Source organism: Physeter macrocephalus, chromosome 11 (genome assembly GCF_002837175.3).
Source record: "Physeter macrocephalus isolate SW-GA chromosome 11, ASM283717v5, whole genome shotgun sequence".
Lineage (NCBI taxonomy): Eukaryota > Metazoa > Chordata > Mammalia > Artiodactyla > Physeteridae > Physeter > Physeter macrocephalus.
In genome coordinates, this window is record NC_041224.1 from 137,428,379 (window position 1) to 137,448,198 (window position 19,820).

Here is a 19,820-nt window from a genome sequence, read left to right on the forward strand (position 1 = left end):
GACTTTCTGGGTCAAGAATTCTTGGTGCTTTACCTTTGCTGAAGTTGTTACTTATATCTTTTAAATGTTAACTTTTTTTTTTTTTAAAGAGAGTGCTGAAGTAAAATTTAAAGATTTTCTTCTGTCCTTGAAGACTATGATGTTTTCTGAAGATGAGGCCCTTTGTGTTGTAGACCTGCTAAAGGAAAAGTCTGGTGTGATACAGGATGCTTTAAAGAAGGTAAGCATATTTTAGATTATGAGCCTGTTTGAGGGCAGTGATTAGAAGTTCACCAAGCAAGACTTCTGCTAGAGCAGTAAATTATAACCTACTCCCATCCTTCATACCCCGAAAGCACTTAGTGACATTTAAAAGTTCTGGAATGCCTTCAGAAGTTATTTCATATATCCATACTAATCAATATACTTATTTAGTTCAGTCAGGTGTCCGAGTCATCTCAGGTTTTGACAAAAACGAATTGCTTATAATAAGTAGGATTTATATAACTTTAAAGTCATTTGGCACTTGGCTAAGTTGTACCTTGCTTTCCTGTGAATGTAAGTACTGAAGGCAAGGTCGGGTGATTTCTGGATAACATATGGAATGTTTTTGTGACTGAAGATAGCACCATTCAAAGCACCTGGGTATCTTTTTCGTGTGTGTGTGTGTGTGTGTGTGTGTGTGTGTGTGTGTGTGTAGAATACTACTGTTCTAAAGTAAATGCTTTGAATGATAGAATCATTGCTGTGACTGACTAAAATTTGAAAAAAACAAAGCCATAAGGCTAATATTTAATTTCTCATTATATTACACTCACTATATTATCAGGTGTACTAACTGTCTCATATTGGGAAATGTGACAAGTTTTTAAGTGTTATTTTGTGTGAGATAAGATGACATGGTATCCGGTGTTTAATATTAGATTGTGGACGTGACCATTCTTATTTTAAACACACATACACACACACTCCTAACACACTTTTCTGCCTTAAAACTTTAGTGGCTTCCATTTATTCTTTTTTTCCCCATCTTTATTGGAGTATAATTGCTTTATGATGTGTTAGTTTCTGCTGTACAACAAAGTGAATCAGCTATATGTATACATATATCCCCATATCCCCTCCCTCTTGAACCTCCCTCCCACCCCTCTAGGTGGTCACAAAGCACCGAGCTGATCTCCCCGTGCGATGCAGCTGCTTCCCACTAGCTATCTATTTTACATTTGGTAGGTGGTTACAAAGCACCGAGCTGATCTCCCCGTGCGATGCAGCTGCTTCCCACTAGCTATCTATTTTACATTTGGTAGTGTATATATGTCCATGCTACTCTCTTACTTCGTCCTGGCTTACCCTTCCACCTACCCATGTCCTCAAGTCCATTCTCTACATCTACATCTTTATTCCTGTCCTGCCTCTAGGTTCATCAGAACCATTTTTTTTTTTTTTTTTTAGATTCCATATATATGTGTTAGCATACAGTATTTGTTTTTCTCTTTCTAACTTATTTTACTCTGTATGACAGACTCTAAGTCCATCCATCTCTACAAATAACTCAGTTTCATTTCTTTTTAAGGCTGAGTAATATTCCATTGTATGTATGTGCCACATCTTTATCCATTCATCTGTCGATGGACACTTAGGTTGCTTCCATGTCCTGGCTGTTGCGAATAGTGCTGCAGTGAACATTGTGATACGTGACTTTTTTTGAATTATGGTTTTCTCAGGGTATATGCCCAGTAGTGGGGTTGCTGGGTCATATGGTAGTTCTATTTTTAGTTTTTTAAGGAACCTCCATGCTGTTCTCCATAGTGGCTGTATCAGTTTACATTCCCACCAACAGTGCAAGAGTGTTCCCTTTTCTCCACACCCTCTCCAGCATTTATTGTTTCTTATTGAGCTGCATGAGCTGCTTGTATATTTTGGAGATTAATCCTTTGTCAGTTGCTTCATTTACAAATCTTTTCTCCCATTCTGAGAGTGATCTTTTTATCTTGTTTATGGTTTCCTTTGCTGTGTAAAAGCTTTTAAGTTTCATTAGGTCCCATTTGTTTATTTTTATTTCCATTTCTCTAGGAGGTGGGTCCAAAAGGATGTTGCTGTGGTTTATGTCATAGAGTGTTCTGTGTTTTCCTCTAAGAGTTTTATAGTGTCTAGCCTTACATTTAGGTCTTTAATCCATTTTGAGTTTATTTTTGTGTATGGTGTTAGGAAGTGTTCTAATTTCATTCTTTTACTTGTAGCTATCCAGTTTTCCCAGCACCACTTATTGAAGAGTCTGGATTTTCTCCATTGTATATTCTTGCCTCCTTTGTTAAAGATAAGGTGATCATATGTGTGTGGGTTTATCTCTGGGCTTTCTATCCTGTTCCATTAATCTATATTTCTGCTTTTGTGCCAATACCATACTGTCTTGATTACTGTAGGTTTGTAATATAGTCTGAAGTCAGGGAGCCTGATTCCTCCAGCTCTGTTTTTCCTTCTCAAGATTACTTTGGCTATTCTGGGTCTTTTGTGTTTCCACATGAATTGTAAAATTTTTTGTTCTAGTTCTGTGAAAGATGCCATTGGTAATTTGATAAGGATTCCATTGAATCTGTAGATTGCTTTGGGTATTATAGTCGTTTTCACCATGTTGATTCTTCCAGTCTAAGAACATGGTCTATCTCTCCATCTGTTTGTATCATCTTTGATTTCTTTCATCAGTGTCTTCCCCCCCGCCCCCGTCAGTTTCTTATAGTTTTCTGCATACAGGTCTTTTGCCTCCTTAGGTAGGTTTATTCCTAGGTATTTATTGTTTTTGTTGCAGTGGTAAATGGGAGTGTTCCCTTAATTTCTCTTTCTGATTTTTTGTTGTTGGTGTATAGGAATGCAAGAGATTTCTGGCATCAGTTTTGTATCCTGCTACTTTACCAGATTCATTGATTAGCTCTAGTAGTTTTCTGGTGGCATCTTTAGGATTATCTATATATAGTATCATATCATCTGCAAACAGTGACAGCTTTACTTCTTCTTTTCCAGTTTGGATTCCTTTCATTTCTTTTTCTTCTCTGATTGCTGTGGCTAAAACTTCCAAAACTATGTTGAATAATAGTGGTGAGAGTGGGCACACTTGCCTGGTTCCTGATCTCAGAGGAAATGCTCTCAGTTTTTCACCATTGAGAATGATGTTGGCTGTGGGTTAGTCATATATGGCTTTTATTATGTTGAGGTAGGTTCTCTCTACGCTCACTTTATGGAGAGTTTTTATCTTAAGTGGGTGTTGAATTTTGTCATAAGCTTATTCTGCATCTATTGAGATTATCATATGGTTTTTATCCTTCACTTTGTTAATATGGTGTATCACATTGATTGAATTGCATATATTGAAGAATTCTTGCATTCCTGGGATAAACCCCACTTGATCATGGTGTATGATCCTTTTAATGTGCTGTTGGATTCTGTTTGCTAGTATTTTGTTGTGGATTTTTGCATCTATGATCATCAGAGATATTGACCTCTAATTTTCTTTTTTTGTGACTTTTTTTCTTCTTTTGGTATTAGGGTGATGGTGGCCTTGTAGAATGAATTCGGGAGTGTTCCTCCCTCTGCTATATTTTGGAAGAGTTTGAGAAGGATAGGTGTTAGCTTTCTTCTCTACATGTTTGATAGAATTCGCCTGTGAAGCCATCTGGCCCTGGGCTTTTGTTTGTTGGAAGATTTTTAATCACAGGTTCAATTTAATTACTTGTGACTGGTGTGCTCATATTTTCTGTTTCTTCCTGGTTCAGTCTTGGAATGTTGTACTTTTCTAAGAATTTGTCCATTTCTTCCAGATTGTCCATTTTATTGGCATATTGTTGCTTATAGTTAGTCTCTCATGATCTTCTGTATTTCTGCAGTGTCAGTTGTTTTTTTCTCCTTTTTCATTTCTAATTCTATTGGTTTGTGTCTTCTCCCTTTTTTTCCTTATGAGTCTGGCTAATGGTTTATCAATTTTGTTTATTTTCTCAAAGAGCCAGCTTTTAGTTTTATTGATCTTTGCTGTCGTTTCCTTCATTTCTTTTTCATTAATTTCTGATCTGATCTTTATGATTTCTTTCCTTCTGCTAACTTTGGGGTTTTTTTGTTCTTCTTTCTCTCATTGCTTTAGGTGTAAGGTTAGGTTGTTTATTTGAGATGTTTCTTGTTTCTTGAGGTAGGCTTGTATTGCTATAAACTTCCTTCTTAGAACTGCTTCTGCTGCATCCCATAGGTTTTGGATCTTCGTGTTTTCACTGTCATTTGTCTATAGGTATTTTTTGATTTCCTCTTTGATTTCTTCAGTAATCTGTTGGTTGTTTAGTAGTGTATAGTTTAGCCTCCATGTGTTTGTATTTTTTACAGTTTTTTTCCCTGTAATTGATATCTAGTCTCATAGTGTTGTGGTCAGAAAAGATGCTTGATACGATTTCAGTTTTCTTAAATTTACCAAGGCTTGTTTTGTGACCCAAAATGTGATTTATCCTGGAAAATGTTGTTTGTGCACTTGAGAAGAAAGTGTATTTTGTTGTTTTTGGATGAAATGTCCTATAAATATCAAATTATGAAGTCCATCTGGTGTAATGTGTCATTTAAAGCTTGTGTTTCCTTCTTTATTTTCTGTTTGGATGATCTGTCCATTGGTGTAAGTGGGGTGTTAAAGTCCCCTACTATTATTGTGTTACTGTTGATTTCTCCTTTTATGGCTGTTAGCATTTGCTTTATGTACTGAGGTGCTCCTGTGTTGGGTGTATAGATATTTCTAATTGTTATATCTTCTTCTTGGATTGATTCCTTGATCATTATGTAGTGTCTTTCCTTGTCTCTTATAATAGTCTTTATTTTAAAGTCAGAAGTCTGATTTGTCTTATGTGAGTATTGCTTCTCCAGTTTTCTTTTGATTTCCATTTTCATGGAATATCTTCTTACATTCCCTCACTTTCAGTGTGTATGTCCCTAGGTCTGAAGGGGTCTCTTGTAGACAGCATATATATGGGTCTTGTTTTTGTATCCATTCAGCCAGTCTTTCTTTTTTTTTTTTTTTTTTAATGATTTCTTGTTTGCTTGCTTGCTTATTTATTTATGGCTGTGTTGGGTCTTCATTGCTGCGCATGGCTTTCTCTAGTTGCATTGAGTGGGGGCTACTCTTCATTGCAATCTGTGGGCTTCTCATTGCGGTGGCTGCTCTTGTTGTGGAGTGTGGGCTCTAGAGCACAGGCTCAGTAGTTGTGGCGCCTGGGGTTAGTTGCTCCACGGCATGTGGGATCTTCCTGGACCAGGGATCAAACCCATGTCCCCTGCATTTGGCAGATGGACTCTTAACCACTGTGCCCCCAGGGAAGTCCCCAGTCTGTGTCTTTCGGTTGGGGCATTTAATCCATTACATTTAAGGTAATTATTGATATGTATGTTCCTATTACCATTTTCTTAATTGTTTGGGTTTGTTATTGTAGGTCTTTTCCTTCTCTTGTATTTCCTGCCTAGAGAAGTTCCTTTAGCATTTGTTGTAAAGCTGGTTTGGTGGTGCTGAATTCTCTTAACTTTTGCTTGTCTGTAAAGCTTTTGATTTCTCCATTGAATCTGAATGAGACCCTTGCTGAGTTGAGTAATCTTGGTTGTAGGTTTTTCCCTTTCATCACTAAATATATTTTGCCACTCCCTTCTGGCCTGCAGAAGCTGCAAGATCAGCTGTTAACCTTATTGGGGATTCCCTTGTGTGTTATTTGTTGCTTTTCCCTTGCTGCTTTTAATATTTTTTCTTCGTGTTTAAATTTTGTTCGTTTGATTAATATGTGTCTCAGCATGTTTCTCCTTGGGTTTCTCCTGTATGGGACTCTCTCTGCTTCCTGGACTTGATTTACTATTTCCTTTTCTGTGTTGGGGAAGTTTTCGACTATAATCTCTTGAAATATTTTCTCAGACCCTTTCTTTTTTTCTTCTTTTTCTGGGACACCTACAGTTCGAACATTGCTGCTCTTAATGTTGTCCCAGAGGTCTCTGAGACCGTCCTCCATTCCTTTCATTCTTTTTTCTTTATTCTGTTCTGCAGTTATTTCCACCATTCTATCTTCCGGCTCACTTATCCGATCTTGTGCCTCAGTTATTCTGCTATTGATTCCTTCTAGAATATTTTTAATTTCAGTTATTGTGTTGTTTATTACTGTTTGTTTGCTCTTTAGTTCTTCTAGTTCGTTATTAAACGTTTCTTGTATTTTCTCTTTTCTGTTTCTAAGATTTTGCATCATCTTTACTGTTATTACTCTGAATTCTTTTTCAGTTGGTTTACCTATTTCCTCTTCATTTATTTGTTCTTGTGGGTTTTATCTTGCTCTTTTGCCTGCAAGATATTTCTGTGTCTTCTCCTTTTGTCTGGTTTACAGTATTTGAGGTCTCCTTTCCCTAGGCTGCATGGTCGTAGTTCCTCTTGCTTCTGTTCTCTGCCCCAGTGGTGAGGTTGGTCCAGTGGCTTGTGTAGGCTTCCTGATGGGAGGGACTTGTGCCTGCGATCTTGTAGGTGGAGCTGAGTCAGGTGGTATGTTTTGTGGTGTCTTTGAGCTTAGTATGGCTTTAGGTAGTCTGTGTGCTGATGGGTGGGTTTATGTTCCTGTCTTGTTTGGTGAGAGGCATCCATCACTGGGAGCTGCTGGCAGTTGGGTGGAGCCGGGTCTTGGTTTCAGATAGAGGCCTCTCTGAGAGCTCTCAGTGATTAATCTTCCCTGGGGCCAGGAATTCTCTAGTGGTCCAGTATCCTGGACTCCATGCTCCTACCCCAGAGCCTCAGGCCCGACTTCCAATCCAGGAACCAAGACCCCGCAAGTTGCTCATCCCTCAATAAAGGGGATTTAAAAAAAAAAACAAAAAAGGAAAGACTAATAAAACCCTAGAAAAATGGTAAAAAGTAAAATCAAAAACAGAAACAAGGAAACATACATGCAGAAGAAACAAAACAGAACCATATGAAACAAAAAACAAGGGAACAACCAGACAAACAGAAGAACTCAAAAACGAAATCAGACAATGAGAATCAAAACTAACAAAAACAGAAAACCTAATAACAAAACCAAAGCAGTGTGCCAACTGAAGAATAAAGTAAGGAAACAGAACAAACTGATAAAAATGAATTTTAAAAAATAATAAAGTAGAAAGGGAAAAAACACAGGATAACAGAAAAGTAAAGTAGAAATGGAAATTTAAAAAGTATTAAAGAAAAAGAAGAAGAAAAATATACAGGAAAAAAGCACAGAACAACAGAAAAGCAAAGTAAAAATAGAAGTTTATAAAAAAGTAAAATAAAAATAAAAAATGTTATAGAACATGAAGATCTCAAAAGACTAAATAAAGAAAAAAAACCTAAAACAACAACAAAAAAAAAAAGAAAGAAAAGAAACCCAACAACAAAAAAGCCAGAACCAACAACAGAATGAATCAAAACATAATAAAATTAATAGTAATAATTATGTTTCCCTGGGGTCTCAGCTGAAAGTGTCTGCGCACTCTGTGAGCCATAGCCCACCTCCGCCTCCCCAAGAAGCTCTCCTCTGCCTCTGGGCTGGTCTCTGGACCTGTTGTGGGCCCTGTGAAGACCACTCAGACTCTGATCTGACCCAGTTCTTGCGTGTGCTTGTCCCCAACATCCACAGCTGCCAGAGCTAGACCATTTTCATTTGTGGGAACACTCATTGTCTACTCAGATATTCCATAGACGCAGGGTCTACCTAGCTGATCGCGGGGATTTAATATGCAGCTTGTACAGCGGATGGAAAGGTTTTCGGTCTTCTTCCTTAGTTGCCCCATCCCTGGGGTTCAGCTTTGGTTTTATCCCCACCTCTGCGTGTGGTCCACCCACAGAGTCTGGTCCTGAGGCTGCCTTGGAGATCTTGGGTCTGCTCCAGTGAGGACAGAGCGCAGAGGTGGTATGACTGCTTGGATCGCGGGAGCCCTGGTGGTGCCAAATGCGCAGGGGAGCCGTCAGCCACAGGCACAAGAGATACGGCCCTAGTGAGGGCCTTTTCTGGCACCCAGTGTACGGTGCGTCAGGGCCAGCCCTGGCCGGGCTTTTTCTGGCGCCCAGCAACAGGCGCGCAAGGGCCATCCCTGAGAGGGCTTCTTTTATTGTCGTCAACAGGCACTGGTGTGAGGGGAGAGAGAGGCTGCAAGAGTGGCTTGTCCCCCTGTGTGTAACTCAGCAGTAGCGCCCTGCTTCCACGGCAGTCCGGTCTTCCTCTGTAGGTATTCCCTGCTGCGGATTTCCTCCCTCCCGTCCCCTCAGTCTGTGTCCCCACAGCCAACAGCATTTCTCGCTCCGGGCCTGTTCTCCAGCCCCCTGTGCTCCAGCTCCCAGCCCCACTGCACACCTGTGAACACATGTCCCAGTCCAGGGCATGTAGGGCCGCGGTACGGACTGTCTGTGTATTTCTCACTGTGTCCCATCTGCCACCTATTGGCCGCTTCACCCTCTTCCAACAGCCTCAAATGCTTTTCTTCTGTCCCAGTCGATTTCTCTGTTGGAGAGGAGGTTTCCCCGAATTTGGGACTCTCTTCTCTGCTTCAACTCCCCATCCTGGGGTGCAGGTCGCGTCTGGCTTCCTCTCCTCCTCCTTCTCCCTTCTATTTGCCCTCCTACCCAGTTATGCAGGGATCTTTATAGTCCTGTCTGGTGTCCAGGGTCTTCTGCTAGTCTTCAGCCGGTGTTCTGTGAGAACTGTTGCATCTATAGATGTATTCCTGATGCATCCGTGGAGAGAGATGAACTCCACGTCCTCCTACTTCTTCGCCATCTTCTATCCCTGTGCCATGGATTGTCTCAGGGCAGGTAAACCATCACCTTCAATCCTTTTGCCCTTTGAGCCTAGCAGGATTCTGGTATGACTTTTGACAATAGAAAAATTAATCAACAGCTGATCTTTCGGACTCCAGCAGTTTGAGGTAGCAACAAAATGACTGCAGCCCCCAACCACTCTCCTCACCATCTCTATATCATATCTTCTGCAGCCAATCATTGGTTGATGGGTACTTGGGTTGTTTCCATGTCTTGGGTACTATAAATAGTACTGCTATGAATATTGGTGTGCATTTATCTTTTCAAATTTGGGTTTTCATTTTTTCCAGATACATACCCAGGAGTAGGATTGCTGGATCTTATGGTAACTCTATTTTTAGTTTTTAAAGGAATCTCCATACTGTTTTTCATAGTGGATGCACCAGTTTACATTCCTACCAACTGTGTATGAGGGTTCCCATTTCTCCATACCCTCTCCAGCATGTATTATTTGTAAACTTTTTGATGATAGCCATTATGACTGGTGTGAGATGATACTTCATTGTGGTATGATTTGCATTTCTCTAATAATTTGCAATGTTGAGCATGTTTTCATGTGCCTGTTGGCTGTCGGTATGTCTTCTTTGGAGAAATATCTATTTAGGTCTTCTGCCCATTTTTTGATTGGGTTGTTTGTTCAATATTAAGTTGTATGAGCTGTTTGTATATTTTGGATATCAAGCTCTTGTCTATTGCATCATTTGCCAATATTTTCTCCCATTGTGTAGGTTGTCTTTTCATTTTATTGATGGTTTCCTTTGCTGTGCAAAAGCTTATAAGTTTGATTAGATCCCATTTTATATTTTTGCTTTTGTTTCTTTAACCTTGGGAGACTGATCTAAGAAAATATTACTACAATTTATGTTAAAGAATGTTTTGCCTATATTTTCTTCTAGGAGTTTTATGGTGTCATGTCTTACATTTAGGTCTTTAAACCATTTTTTAAAATTGAACTATAGTTGATTTACAACATTGTGTTAGTTTCAGGTATACAGCACAGTGATTCAGTCAGATATATTTTATATATATATATATATATATATATATATAGTGTCCAGGGTCTTCTGCTAGTCTTCAGCCGGTGTTCTGTGAGAACTGTTGCATCTATAGATGTATTCCTGATGCATCCATGGAGAGAGATGAACTCCACATCCTTCTACTGCTCCACCATCTTGAATCCTCTCCCATTTATTCTTAAAGACCATCCTAGTCCAAACCATCACTTCTCATTTGATTACCTTCAGTATCCTCCTAGTTGATGTTTCTGCATTTCCTCGTAGCCTTCTAGTCTATTTTTTCTACACAACTGCAAGGCAGCCTTTAAGAGGTAAATCAGGTTATGTTACTAACTGCTTTAAAAACCCTTTGGTGCCCTTCTCTTTGCACTTAAAACAAAATCCAGATTCCTTTTAAGGCCTATGTCTGTCTCTCTCTATATCCTGATTTCATGGCATTTTCCTCATCCCCTCATTAAAGCAAATCAAATATTCTCTTCTGTCTGGACTGTCCTAAAACCCCCAAGCCCCTATCCTCTAACTTGTTACCTTGGTTATTTCCTCCATCAGGTTTCCATTTAAATATCCTCATATAAGGCTAATCTGAATTCCTAGTCTAAATTATTCTCTTCTCTCTTTCTCATAACCATCTGAATTTTTTTTGTCATATAGCATTTATCATGGCATATGTCTGTCCATACTTCCAAGTATCTGTTGACAACGTGTTTTACAAATCTGTGGCATTTTACAATGTATGTAGTATGCTTGTTGGACAGTCTCCATGTGGTACCAGTAGTGGCTCAGAGTAAACAGTGTGTTTGAGGATCATCAGAGTAATTGCGATAACTGTGACTTTGGATACAAAGTTAGATTAGCAAGGAACGTTCTTGAAGTTCTTGATTGAAGAATTTATCTTTTGATTTACTTTAATTGGGTAAGTGTATATCTTAAAAGGGTTCCTGGTTATTTGTGAGGATTGGGAAAATCTTCTTGCAGGGAAAAGCCTCCAGCTGAACTTAGTTACTACCTGTTTGAAATTACTGCTTTTTAAAATTAATTGCTTCAGGTGTTTCTCTTCTGACTAAGGATGTTGGTGGTGGTTTATGGATGCAAGAGTACTCATTTTATTGCTTGAGACAGCTTTGAACTCTAGAGGTTGGGTGGTAAATCAGACTCCCCTTGATAGCTATATTAGGCAGGCCAAGGAGGAAGTTGGGAACTGTTAAAGTTAACGTTTTGAAATAGAGTAAATATTTTGAAACTTTACATTTTTCCCTTTTCCTTGGAACCTTTGGCTTTCGATTAAAATCTTGTTCTGTGTTTCTTATGGCGTGGTTCTATTCTTATCTTCAGGGACTCAGTGCCCTTGTAGATCTACTCTTATCAGGGAAGGACTAGGTAAGTTTAATTTCTCCCTTTTCCTGTCATGGAAATTGATTCTTGGTCAGACCTTTTAATAGATTTCAAGGTCCAGGTTGTAGATGAATCCCCACACCTAATAAAGACCACTTCAGAGAAAGGGGGAAGATAAATGCAGGAATACAAGCATAGATGTAGGATAGAGATAGAGGAGTTAGAGGACTTGCTGACCAATTAATTAGATATGGTGGCTAAGGAAGAGTCTAGAATAAATGCTTGTTTTTGCTCTGGAGTAACTGGATAGATTGTGGTGACAATGGTATTCATGAGCGCTTTGCAAAGGAAGAGAGAGTAGAGGATTATGAAAATATTTAGAAAGTTTTAGGCATCCTTTGGAGCATTTAAGTGGATATAATTATTTCACAGTTGAATATATAGTTCTCTGGAGTTGAAAATATATTGCAGTGGGAGTAATTTCGGAAAGTAATCAACTATCACCAGTACATATAGTGGATATATGTTAGTCCAGAGAGGATGTGGAGAGTGGTAAGAAAGTTCAGGAATGAACCTTGAGAAGCACCAACATTTAAAGGTCAGGGAAAGCCACCACAGACTATATCGAGAGGAGAAACAGCAGGAGACAGTGGAATCACAGATGCTTAGGGAGGGTAGAGAGTTCAGGGGTGGCAGGAAAAATCAGCATTGACATGCTTTAGAGCAATCAAGGAGAATAAGGATTGAAAAAATGGATTTGATATCCTTAGTGAAAGCAGTTTCATTGGAGTACTAGACTATAAATAAGTGATGAATGAATAGGAAAGGTGACAGTATCCACTTTGAATAAGCTTAGATGGGAAGGGGAAGACAGAGTAAAAGCTAGAGGGCTTTTGCAGAGTCGGAGAGGAGATGTTATGTTCTATGTGTATGTAAACATGCCTTTGTGTTTAAGCTATAAGATACTTCTGTTTTATATTTAGAGTGTAGGTTAAGATCCTGGGCTCTAGGGTCAGATTTCCTGGATTCAAATCTGGACTCTGCCACTTGGAGCTTTGTGGCTTTAGATAAGTTACTTAACTTCAGTGTCTCAGTTTCCCCATCTCTAAAATGGGAATGATAATAAGGTATTACCTTAGAGTTCCTAGCATAAAATAATTGCTCAAAAATGTTAACTCAATGTGATTACTAGTAAGAAAACATTTAAAATATATTTGAATTGTGTATTAACACATATATGTGGAATCTAGAAAAATGGTACAGATGAACCAGTTTGCAGGGCAGGAATAGAGATGCACATGTAGAAAATGGATGTGTGGACACAGTGAGGGAAGGTGTGGGTGGGTTGAATTGGGAGATCAGGATTGACATAGGTACTCTACCATGTGTAAAATAGGTAGCTAGTGGGAACCTGCTGTATAGCACAGGGAGCTCAGCTCGGTGCTCTGTGGTGACCTAGAGGGGTGGCATGGTGGGAGCTGGGAGGGAGGTCCAAGAGGGAGGGGATATATGTATACATATAGTTGATTCACTTCAGTGTACAGCAGAAACTAATACAACAGTGTAAATCAACTATACCCAATTAATAAAAAATAGAAAAGGCAAAAAAAATGTATTTGATAGTTTTAGTTGATTATTAATTTCTTCTTGTTGGCCTTTAAATGTACTTGCCTCAATTATGTGGTTTTTTTCCAACTCTAAGTTACTATTTTGGCCCCATGTTGTATAACAGAAGGAAGTCTATTTAAAATTTTTCCTACCTTCTCTCTTCCTTCCCTTTCTACTTTTGTTAATTATAGCATTTGTTTATCAGATACTTACAATATTTAATGTTTGTTTTGTGACTATAATTTTTATGTTTGTTTCAGTCTTAATTCTGTAGTTTAATGCTGGGTTCACATCTTGATACCAGTTCTTTTGTCATAAGCTTCTGTATTCATCTCTTGGTTGGCTGAAATTTTTTTTTTTTCTGGAATTTTTTCAAGAAGGGCTTATGGAACCTGTATTTCCCAAATTCTGGCAAGTGAAAATGCTGCTTTATTGTCTTTGTACTTGAATGATAATTTGGTGGGGTATAATTTTTCTGGGTTGCACTTTCTTTCCTTGAGAATTTGTCATGCTTGCTTTACCATTCTCTACATTCCTATCGCTGGATAGAAGTCTGAGACCAGCCTGAGTTTTGCATTTTTTTTTTTTTTCTTTTTAAAGGCTCTGCTACGTGGCATGTGGGATCTTAGTTCCCCAACCAGGGATCAAACCCGTGCCCCCTGCATTGGGAGCCCGGAGTCTTAACCACTGGGCCACCAGGGAAGTCCCCTGAATTTGCATTCTTTTCATGTATTTTTGTCAGAATACACTCTCACAATGAAAACATCCTTTGGGTAATCAACCAAGTTTTTATTATTTATTGGACTTGCCAGTGTCCACCCTACTGTACAAACATCAAGGGATTCAGCTTCTTTGAAGTCATGGGAATTTTGCTATAATGTGGCTTTGAATTGACTCTTCTATCAGTATTCCCTTGGGCAAAGCATGTCTTTGCAATCATGAGATTCAGTGTCCCTTAAAAGAATTGAAATAATGGGTATCAATTAAGCATAAGTTGGATCTTCCTTGCCTATTGTCTTTATCTTTCATATTTTTGTCCTAAAAAAAAATAAAGCTTTGGTTTATTTCCTCTTATTTTTATTTATTTCTCTCCACCCTGAACTCTATGTCTTCTCCTGTGTTTTCAGCAACATGTCTTTTTCTGTTTGCTACTTCTAATTGGATTGTATTTCTGAGATGGTGTTACTTTTACTTCTACTTAGGGTTTTGCCAGCTCATATTTCATCTCTTTCTGTGATCTTATCTTTCCTCTGAATTATTTCTTGTGAGCTCTGTTCTTTGCTCTTGTTTTTCTAGAAATCGTTGCTATGTTACACTTTCGAAAGTCATAGTGATATATTTTTTTTAATCACAGTTTTTGTCCGTTCTTGACAATCTTTTTATGGTGATTTTTCTCCACTTGGCATTTGGTTTTTCTTACTGCTTTCCTTCCTTTTTTCTCATATCTTACATAGAGCTTGTTTTATTTCTTTTTCATTAATACTCCTCTTCCAGTGAGGGGTGTTTCTCTTGGATCATCTCTGTGGCTAGAGATTGATAATGAATGGCTACGGCCAGCTGTTCTCCTTCGGCTATGTGTGAAAATGAGTTCTTTTAGCCTTTCCTTTTTCTCGTATAAGAGTTCACTACAGAGGGTCTCACTGTAGAGGATCTCTCTTAACTCTGCCTCACTGATTAGCTGCTCTCTTTGAATAAAGTTTACCTGTATGATTTCTTCTTCTTTCCTACTTCTGCTTCTTAAGACCTCCTACCAAGAAAATTCATACCTTCTATATTTGTGCTTGTTCCTGATGTCAAATGGGGGATTTTTGGTTTTACCTTTCAGTATATTCCTGTTAACTTCAGAGAACTATGTACCCATGGCACCTCTGTAGTCTTGGGTATATTTTGACAAGGTTGTTGAGCATCTGTTTGATCTCCACTGCTTTCGGAAGTCTTTCCTGATATTATGCTTTGATGTTACAGATGTTTGTTTTATTTTGGTTCAGTTTGCATGTCATTTCGTACCCCTCTTTTCATCTTTTAGGAGGAGAAGGGAGAGATTACTATCTTGATTTTGTGTTTAAAAATGGAAGTCATAATTCTTTGTAAAAATCTGTTTCTTGATTAATATGTGTCCTATTTTATGCATCAGAATATGTAATGATACAGTGATTTTCCTGAATGATATTTCACTGAGCAGTGTTTGGCAGTTATTCTACTTTATATGTAATACTGAACTCTGCATTGGCCTAAGAACACTTCATATCAGATAGTTCATTTTCATAATTTTCATTAACCGATGTTTACTATTAACTAATTTTGTATTGATTTCTCAATTGTAGTCAAATAAAGGAGAGTTGACTGCACTTGTACATCAGCTTCAAGAAAAAGACAAGTTACTTACTGCTCTGAAGGAAGATGCTGCTGCTATGAAGGATCGGTGTAAGCAGTTAACCCAGGTGAAGACATTCTTGTATTTAAGGGTTATACTTTCTAAATCAGACACAATGAAGGATTTTAGAAATTGTCCATAATTCCTGATTTATTTGTGCAGTAGATTTATACCACGTGAAAGTAATTTTCTTTTAGAATTTAGGTGGTGGTGGTGATGGGGTCTCACTCTTTCATGTTATTATAGCCTACAGTTGAATTGTGAATTTAAAATAGCAGTACTTATAGGTATACTAATTTCTGAATAAGGGAAGCCTGTGGACATTGGGAGCATGTTTCAACTGGTTCTGACCTAGAATTATTTTATAGAAGCACAAAACTTGGTGTGATCTTGTTTAAATGCAATTTATGGGACAAATGTGAAACTCTTACATAGGTGGTTTATTCATGAAGGTTTTTGTGATATAATTTTTAATCAGTGAAGTTCTTTAAATCCCTTTTACTTTGAGAGGTTTAAAAAAAAAAAGCCTTTAAACAAATGTAAAAGTACAAACTTCCAGTTATAAAATAAATAGGTCCAGGGGATGTAACGTACAGCATGGTGAATATAGTTATTAATACTGTGTTGTATATTTGAAAGTTGCTACGAGAGTAAACCTTAAGTTCTCATAACGAGAAAAAAAGTTTGTAACTGTGTGGTGATGATTTAGCAATAAATGCGAGTATTGAATCATACTGTATACTTGAAACTAATATAATATTCTATGTCAGTTATATTTAAAAAAATCATGTAGACTGAGAACATAATTGAAATTCTGTAGTAAATGTGGTCTCATTTTTCCCGAAGTGCTTGTTTCTCCTTTTAGGTGTTAAATACAGTAGACTAAATGAGGTTTATTTCACTGTGTTCATGTAGCTACTTGATGACATTATGAGAACGGCCTCATTTGAATATAAAATCTTTTCTGTGAATTTGATGTAAATAAAAAAAAGTCAGTGGAAAACTTGGTCAGATTGATTTTTTTTAATAAATTTATTTTATTTTTGGCTGCGTTTGACTAAGATTAATCAAAGTTGTTGCTAAAATAAGTGTTTCCTTAAGAATAGAAACTTTACTGTAGTTTTCTGTAGCTATAGTTTTTCTGCTTATTTTAAAAATTAAAAAAAGAAACTATTTACTTAAGTGTAACTCATTGAGCTGTATACTTAAGATGTGTATACTTTTTTCCTAAATGTATTATGTACATCAGTAAAACAATTTGCAAATGTAAATGAACTCTTACGGGCAAACTGTTAGTTAAATGAAAATCTTAAAGTTTGTCAAACAGTTTCTTAGAGCAGGGAAAATGGACTGATCATACCTGCAGATAACTTTAAAGTTGCTTGGCTTTCTTGCACTTTAATAGTTAATATTTATCCTAGGAGTTCACAATACTTGCAACTCAAAATGAAATTACCCTTTTAATGTTTGACTTGGGAAGATAATAAAACTTTCTGAGTTTTACTTTCCCTATTTTGCTATAAATATATCTTATCCTTATCTCTTACCTTAGGATGGAGACATTTTTTCTCAGCTCTTTTTTTCCTGGGGGCCTATTCTGTACCCTAAAAGAGAGCTGGTACCTGGAAATAATGAAGAATTACCTTGTTTTGCTTTAAAAATGTTCTTTCTTATAATCAAGTTAGAATGTAGGATTTTATTCCATGTTCAAGTCTTTAACTCTTAAACCAGAAAGTGCATTTGAAATATGAGTAAACAGAGCAGCTAAGTGTTTATGAAGGGAATTAGTGTAAAGAGCAGGTAAGATGCAGAAGACAAATTTTTTTTTTTTTTTAAACCTTTGACCTTGCTTTTTAAGCAAGTACTTATTTCACAATTCAAGATTGGGCTTCCCTGGTGGAACAGTGGTTAAGAATCCACCTGCCTGGGGCTTCCCTGGTGGCGCAGTGGTTGAGAGTCCGCCTGCCGATGCAGGGGACACGGGTTCGTGCCCCGGTCCGGGAGGATCCCACGTGCCGCGGAGCGGCTGGGCCCGTGAGCCATGGCCGCTGAGCCTGCGCGTCTGGAGCCTGTGCTCCACAGCAGGAGAGGCCACAGCAGTGAGAGGCCCGCGTACCGAAAAAAAAAAAAGAATCCACCAATGCAGGGGACATGGGTTCAAGCCCTGGTCTGGGAAGATCCCACATGCCGTGGAGGAACTAAGCCTCCACCACAACTACTGAGCCTGCACTCTAGAGCCCATGAGCCACAACTACTGAGCCTGTGTGCCACAACTACTGAAGCCTGTGTGCCTAGAGCCTGTGCTCCGCGACAAGAGACGCCACGGCAGTGAGAAGCCCGCGCACTGCAACGAAGAGTAGCCCCCACTCGCTGCAACTAGAGGAAGCCCATGCGCAGCAATGAAGACTCAACACAGCCAAAAATAAATAAATAAATTTATTAAAAAAAAAAGAATTCATGATTGTTTTACTGATGTCATTTTTGCTGATGTTGTTTTCTTCTTAGTAAAGTCTTGTTCTTATTTATTTAAATAAAAAGTTTTTCATATTTTTTTTCGGATTTACTCTTCTAGGAAATGATGGCAGAGAAAGAAAGAAGCAATGTTGTTATAGCAAGGATGAAAGATCGGATTGGAGCATTAGAAAAGGAACATAATGTGTTTCAAAACAAAATGCATGTCAGTTACCAAGAGACTCAACAGATGCAGATGAAGGTATATTTTCATTCTTTTAATACAAAATTAAATATTTGTATTCATTTAATTAGCAAACTTTTAAGTGCCCTGGGTTGGGCTTTGGTACAAATGGCTAATTAAACTGGCTCCCTATCCTTAAGTAAGCAACTTTTGGAGAGGCTGGAAGCTGACAAGTAAATACGCTGTTACAGTAGAGGTAAACATCAGGTGCTTTGGAACAGTGCAGATGAGAGGTGGGGAAGAGAAGGAAGAGAAGAGGTGGGGAAGAGAAGGTGGGAAGAAGACTTTAGAAATGAGAAGCAGACCGTGTTGAATCTTTTGAGACAATTAGGCATTGTCAGGAAAGCGAGTGAACAAATGGGCGCTGGGTATGAGACTTATTACTTGGTGTAATTCCTTCCCATCCCACGAGATGATGGTTCGGTAGGTCTCTTTTGGGGCCCAGGATCGTGCTTTTTAATGAGTACACTCCAGGTGTTTTCAGTGTAGGTCATCTAGTGATAATGGTTTGTGAGAAATACAGTAAGAGTTGTGGTATTTGGGAATCAGGACTGGAATGAAGAGACCTAGAGAAATAGATAGAGGTCTTGTCTTAAAGGGCCTTATATCCCGGAAGACTGGGGAGCCAAGTGAAGGAGTTTAAGCAACCCAACAGTGTGATTATGTTAGTATTTTAAATTATTACTCTGGTATAGTATGGAGAGTGGCAGCAGTGTGGAGAGTGGAACAGGGATAGTTGAAAGGCTTTTGCAGGAATCCAAGTCAGAGAATAAGAACCTTAAGTCAGACACTGATAATGAGGGGATGAGTTTGATAAAAAAGAGATAGTAGATAGGGCTTGATGATGGAGTGGAGAAGAGAGGAAAAGTGATAATGGTTTTGGCCTAAGTGACCTCCTCTCTGGTCCTTATTTTCACCTGTTTTCTTTCAACATTTTAGAAGGTTCAGTGCATACTGCCTATTTTTACAGTGTTATCCATTTTCATGATTTCGGTTAGGTCTGGACCAGTGATTTTTGTTGTTGTTTTGAAGAACATGGTGTCAGTCTGCTTGTCAGGTGGGCTTCTAACACTCCTTCTAATTGAACTTTGTGGACCAGTGATTTCTTTTTGAAATTGTTTACATTGCTGGCTGATGCTTCAATTTGAAAGTGTTTGTCGTCACCTCAAAATTAACGTATGTCTAAAATCAAACTCTTGCTTTTGGTCAGGTTGTTTTTATTTTCTAATGTTTTGAGGCATTATTATCCTTATGCTTGAATCTTTGACTTCTCTCTCCCTTGCCCAATCTACAATTGGTTCTGAAATCTTAAAGATACTTTATTTCTAGTTACTCTTGCGTTCAGTTTTTAGATATGACCCTAGTTTATTATTTCATACTAGCATAATTATAGCACCTTAATAGGTCTCTCATTTCCTTTCTGATATGTGTAATTAGTACCAGATTTTTCTTTGCAAAATATTACTTTGATCACATTGGTAGTCTGCTGAAAAATTACTGCTGTTGAAGTTCCAGTTTTTTCTGTGGAAATACCAGTAATGGCAATAAAGAAGTGAATGAATCTCTTCTCAGGTTCTTACTGCATCCACTACTTTGATGCTCTAATTTGGCTCAATCCTCCATCTTCCAAGGCCCCAGCCATTTGAAGTATTCTTTCCCATTAACCAGGTTATTGAAGAACTGATTTTCCTGGCCTTGTGTGATCTTTTTTCTTCTTAATTCTGACTTACTGTTCATTTGAAAATGAGTGGGATACATGTAACAACATGTTTTATTGAAGGTTTAGGGTGTTGAAATGATTCTTTTTTTCAACTTGATTGCTCATAGAGGCCAGGATATAGATTATTACATATGATAAGTTCTCTGAAAAGTAGAAACGTAGACTTGATTTTCTCTTAATTGAATAGGTTTACTAAAAATTATTAAGATTATTTCACATACTAAATTGAGGATGTGGGGATATAAGATTAGTGTTGTCTTTTTTTTTTTTTTTTTTTTTTT

General features: G+C 38.0%; 1 protein-coding gene across 1 annotated transcript in view; it reads left to right on the forward strand.

The window, feature by feature from the left end:
- Window positions 1-19,820, forward strand: part of KTN1 (kinectin 1) — a 138,840-nt gene that overhangs the window by 56,838 nt on the left and 62,182 nt on the right. The window contains exons 5-7 of the mRNA XM_024133698.3: window positions 90-220; window positions 15,075-15,191; window positions 17,697-17,837. Coding sequence (XP_023989466.1) covers window positions 90-220; window positions 15,075-15,191; window positions 17,697-17,837 — 389 coding nt within the window. The remainder of the gene's footprint in view (window positions 1-89; window positions 221-15,074; window positions 15,192-17,696; window positions 17,838-19,820) is intronic.